The 5788-nt window shown below is 38.7% G+C and overlaps 1 protein-coding gene across 1 annotated transcript in view; it reads left to right on the top strand.

Annotated features, from left to right (window-relative positions):
- Positions 1–4870, top strand: part of MAF (v-maf avian musculoaponeurotic fibrosarcoma oncogene homolog) — a 5684-nt gene extending 814 nt beyond the window's left edge. Inside the window, exons 2-3 of the mRNA XM_011942204.1 lie at positions 3–397; positions 4641–4870. Coding sequence (XP_011797594.1) covers positions 3–397; positions 4641–4734 — 489 coding nt within the window. The 3' untranslated portion in view covers positions 4735–4870. The remainder of the gene's footprint in view (positions 1–2; positions 398–4640) is intronic.
- The last annotated feature ends 918 nt before the right edge of the window (positions 4871–5788 follow it).

Below are 5788 nucleotides of genomic sequence, written 5' to 3'. Positions count from 1 at the left end.
GGGCGGGGGGCGCCTTGCACCCGCACCACGCCGCCGGCGGCCTGCACTTCGACGACCGCTTCTCCGACGAGCAGCTGGTGACCATGTCGGTGCGCGAGCTGAACCGGCAGCTGCGCGGGGTCAGCAAGGAGGAGGTGATCCGGCTGAAGCAGAAGAGGCGGACCCTGAAAAACCGCGGCTATGCCCAGTCCTGCCGCTTCAAGAGGGTGCAGCAGAGACACGTCCTGGAGTCGGAGAAGAACCAGCTGCTGCAGCAAGTCGACCACCTCAAGCAGGAGATCTCCAGGCTGGTGCGCGAGAGGGACGCGTACAAGGAGAAATACGAGAAGTTGGTGAGCAGCGGCTTCCGAGAAAACGGCTCGAGCAGCGACAACCCGTCCTCTCCCGAGTTTTTCATGTGAGTCTGACACGCGATCCCAGCTAGCCACCCTGATAAGTGCTCCGCGGGGGTCCGACTCGGGTGTGGGCTTGCTAGTTCCAGCGCCATGCTCGCCACCACCTTACCCCCCACCCCCACCGAGTTTGGCCACCTTGGCCTCCTACAGACACACAAACACGCATGCACACGCCACACACACACACACACACACCCCACACCCTGCTTGAGTTTGTGGTGGTGGTGGCTGTTTTAAACTGGGGAGGGAATGGGTGTCTGGCTCATGGATTGCCAATCTGAAATTCTCCATAACTTGCTAGCTTGTTTTTTTTTTTTTTTTACACCCCCCCCCAACCCCCGGACTTGCACAATGTTCAAAGATCTCAGCAGAGTTCTTCATGTGAAACGTTGCTCACCTTTGAAGCCTGCATCATTCACATATTTTTTTTTTCCTTCTTCCCCTTCAGTTCATGAACTGGTGTTCATTTTCTGTGTGTGTGTGTGTGTTTTATTTTGTTTGGTTTTTTTTTTTTTTATTTTACTTTTGGAGCTTGCTGTGTTGCCCACCTTTTTTCCAATCTCCACCCTCACTCCCTCTCAAACCATCTCTTCCGAGATGAAAGAAAAAAAAAAGCAAAGTTTTTTTTTCTTCTCCTGAGTTCTTCATGTGAGATTGAGCTTGCAAAGGAAAAAAAAAATGTGAAATGTTATAGACTTGCAGCGTGCCGAGTTCCATCGGGTTATTTTTTAGCATTGTTATGCTAAAATAGAGAAAAAAATCCTCATGAATCTTCCACAATCAAGCCTGCATCAACCTTCTGGGTGTGACTTGTGAGTTTTGGCCTTGTGATGCCAAATCTGAGAGTTTAGTCTGCCATTAAAAAAAACTCATTCTCATCTCATGCATTATTATGCTTGCTACTTTGTCTTAGCAACAATGAACTATAACTGTTTCAAAGACTTTATGGAAAAGAGACATTATATTAATAAAAAAAAGCCTGCATGCTGGACATGTATGGTATAATTATTTTTTCCTTTTTTTTTTCTTTTTGGCTTGGAAATGGACGTTCGAAGACTTATAGCATGGCATTCATACTTTTGTTTTATTGCCTCATGACTTTTTTGAGTTCAGAACAAAAAAGTGCAACCGTAGAGCCTTCTTCCCATGAAATTTTGCATCTGCTCCAAAACTGCTTTGAGTTACTCAGAACTTCAACCTCCCAATGCACTGAAGGCATTCCTTGTGAAAGATACCAGAATGGGTTACAAATTTAACCTGGCAAACATTGAAGAACTCTTCATGTTTTCTTTTTAATAAGAATGACACCCCACTTTGGGGACTAAAATTGTGCTATTGCCGAAAAGCAGTCTAAAGTTTATTTTTTAAAAAGAGAAATCTGCCCCATTATTTTTGGTTTGTTTTATTTTTATTTTATATTTTTTGGCTTTTGGTCATTGTCAAATGTGGAATGCTATGGGTTTCTAGTATATAATTTAATTCTAGTTTTTATAATCTGTTAGCCCAGTTAAAATGTATGCTACAGATAAAGGAATGTTATAGATAAATTTGAAAGAGTTAGGTCTGTTTAGCTGTAGATTTTTTAAAAGATTGATGCACTAAATTGTTTACTGTTGTGATGTTAAGGGGGGTAGAGTTTGCAAGGGGACTGTTTAAAAAAAGTAGCTTATACAGCATGTGCTTGCAACTTAAATATAAGTTGGGTATGTGTAGTCTTTGCTATACCACTGACTGTATTGAAAACCAAAGTATTAAAAGGGGAAACGCCCCTGTTTATATCTGTAGGGGTATTTTACATTCAAAAATGTATGTTTTTTTTTTTTCAAAATTAAAGTATTTGGGACTGAATTGCACTAAGATATAACCTGCAAGCATATAATACAAAAAAAAATTGCAAAACTGTTTAGAACGCTAATAAAATTTATGCAGTTATAAAAATGGCATTACTGCACAGTTTTAAGATGATGCAGATTTTTTTACAGTTGTATTGTGGTGCAGAACTGGATTTTCTGTAACTTAAAAAAAAAAAATCCACAGTTTTAAAGGCAATAATCAGTAAATGTTATTTTCAGGGACTGACATCCTGTCTTTAAAAAGAAATGAAAAGTAAATCTTACCACAATAAATATAAAAAAATCTTGTCAGTTACTTTTCTTTTACATATTTTGCTGTGCAAAATTGTTTTATATCTTGAGTTACTAACTAACCACGCGTGATGTTCCTATGTGCTTTTCTTTCATTTTCAATTCTGGTTATATCAAGAAAAAGAATAATCTACAATAATAAACGGCATTTTTTTTTGATTCTGTACTCAGTTTCTTAGTGTACAGTTTAACTGGGCCCAACAACCTCGTTAAAAGTGTAAAATGCATCCTTTTCTCCAGTAGAAGGATTCATGGAGGAATAGGGAGGCAGTAATTCAGGGTGAAATTATAGGCTGTTTTTTGAGGTGAGGAGGCTGGCCCCATATATTGATTAGCAATATTTAATATAGATGTAAATTATGACCTCATTTTTTTTCTCCCCGAAGTTTTCAGTTTTCAAATGAGTTGAGCCGTAATTGCCCTTGGTGGGAAAACAAAACAAAACAAAACAGTGGAACTAGGCTTCCTGAACATGGCCCTACGCTTCTGATCAGAAGCAAGCCCATCCAAAGACAGAGGAACCGGACAAATATGGCGCCTCAGAGGTGGCTTGGGCACATAGGCATTTATTTAATGGTAAAGACAAACAGCGCTTGCCTTTTCACTAAAGTTGATTATTTTTCCTTCTTCTCTTACACACCGTGATTTTCTTGTTAGCAAGGCCTGACAAGATTTAACATAAACACTTTACACATATCAAAGTTGTTTGTTTTGTTTTGCTTTTCTCTTGAACACTGAAGGTCATTTGTCTTAAATAGGAAAAAGAAAATCTACTCCTTACTTCCATAGTTCCAAGTACGTATCTGGTTTAAACTGTGTTATCAAATCATATTTCGCCATGAATATTCAGTGGAGAACTTCTCCACTTAGATGAGCTAGTAATGATTTCAGATCACGCTATCCCCAGAAATAAAAGCAGAAAATATAACCTGTGTGGAATATAGGCTGGGTTTTCATTTATTGGTATTTACCCCAAAATAGGCTGTGTATGGGAACTGACTTAAAGATTACTTGGAAAGACTCAAAACTACCTTCACTAGCAGGACTCCTTAGCATTGACCTATTTTTAAATGACACAAATTCATGAAACTAATGTTACAAATTCATGCAGTTTGCACTCTTAGTCAACTTCCCCTAGCACACTAATAGAATGTTAGACAAAGCCAGCACTGTTGTGAAAATAGAGCCAAACACGATGGCTTTTGTTTTGTTTTTTGCAGTTCTTAAAAAAAGATAATATTGCAAGTCTGACTGAAAGACTTATTTTGAGGAAAACAGGTTGTGTTTGGTGCTGCTAAGTTCTGGCCAGTTTATCATCTGGCCTTCCTGCCTATTTTTCACAGAACATGAAGACAGTGTATAACCTCGACATTTTGACCTTCCTTTATGTGCTAGTTTAGATAGGCTCCTGAACCCACACTTAATTTTGCTTATCAAAAGTCTTACTAGTAAACCTTCCCGCATAAGCTTGAAGTCAGTGTTCTTGACTCCAGATATTTCTTTCCTTTTTTTTTTTTTTTTCCCCCAATCACAACTAAGAGATACACAAACTCTGAAGAAGCAGAAATGGAGAGAACGCTTTTACAGAAATCTCAGCATCTGATGAAAGATTTTAGGCAAACACATTCTCAAGAGTGATATTCTGGATGTAGTTACTGCAGTTACCTTATGACGAATGAGGCCTGGACTGGGAGAAAAATATAGTTGTGTAGAATTAAGCATTTTGGTAGGAATCTACAAGGCAGTTGAATATAATAAACTTTAGAAAAGCAAGTGCAGAGGTGCTGGCAAAAATGAGGTTTGAGCGGCTGGCTGTAAGAGAAGGTTAACTCCTAGTAAAAGGCATTTTTGGAAATAACAATTGCTGAAAACTTTGAAGTATATAGTGGGAGTGGCACACAAATACATGTTTTTTTGTTTTTTTGTTTTGTTTTTTGTTTTTTTACAAAGAACTCCTAAATCCCGAATAAGTGCCGTTCATTACAAATAAGTCTCTAAATTAAAAAAAAAAAAATCATATGAGGAAATCTAGCTTTCCCCTTTATGCTGCGTTTGAGTCTTTGTCTAAATAGTGTTAAAATTCCTTTCATTCCAATTACAGAACTGAGCCCACTCGCAAGTTGGAGCCATCAGTGGGATACGCCACATTTTGGAAGCCCCAGCATCGTGTACTTACCAGTGTGTTCACAAAATGAAATTTGTGTGAGAGCTGTACATTAAAAAAAAAAAAAATCATTATTATTTGCAGTCATGGAGAACCACCTACCCCTGACTTCTGTTTAGTCTCCTTTTTAAATAAAAATTACTGTGTTAGAGAAGAAGGCTATTAAATGTATAACTTCCATAGTAATTAACTATGCCTCTTGTCTGAGGGTTTCATAGAGACCCGTAGAAAAGCACACTCCTGCTTTTCGATTTATGGTGTGTGCAAGTGAACAGGTGCGATGGTTTCAACCTGCCATACTAGTTTTAAAAATTCACTGAAATTACAAAGATACATATATATGCATATATATAATGGAAAGCTTCCCAGAATGCAACAATTAGCATTTTAAAAGCATATATAGGCATGCACATTCTAAATAGTACTTTTTCATGCTTCATTGTTTCTCTGGCAGATAATTTTACTAAGAAAAATTTATATTCAACTCCTCTTCCCTAAACAAATGCATGGGCAGAGGCTCCAGTGGAGCCGAGCCCCCTGGTTTTCTCGTAGGCCCTGGACAGGGTTGCACTTATCAGTGATGTCAAACCTGCTCATTTGTCAGACATAGCTGTAAATGAAAACAATGTGTGGCAAAATACAAAGTTAGTTAAATACACACCCTCTGTGTGATTTTTTTGCTCCCTTTTCTTTTTTGCTCACAAACTCTCAAAACAAAAAAAATCACCTCCTTTAAATTTCCCTGGCTTCTTGCACGTTTCCCTCTTCAAAAACCATGTAATAATTTTTTACAATGTATCTGACACATTAATATATTGACATCGAATAGGCAGGGCTTCTACTTTTGCCTAGCAGATAAATCTGCTATGGAGACATCATTTCCTCTCTGTTTCAAAGCCATAACTACCTGGGCGCCTTTCAACACAGACCCCTCCGATGGGAAATGCTGTTTATTACTGAATGCAGGATGCTCATGCTCTGATCTTTTCTCCCTTGTGCCTTTACCCCAGTCACTTTTACTTAGCAACACCAATTCTAGATACTTCTGTTCTGAAGTAGAACCTCCCCCTTGCCACACCACCAGT

This window comes from Colobus angolensis, unplaced genomic scaffold, assembly GCF_000951035.1.
Source record: "Colobus angolensis palliatus isolate OR3802 unplaced genomic scaffold, Cang.pa_1.0 Scaffold207, whole genome shotgun sequence".
In the NCBI taxonomy this organism is placed as follows: Eukaryota; Metazoa; Chordata; class Mammalia; order Primates; family Cercopithecidae; genus Colobus; species Colobus angolensis.
Note: the sequence above shows the minus strand (reverse complement) of the source record. Positions and strands in the feature narration are given on the sequence as shown.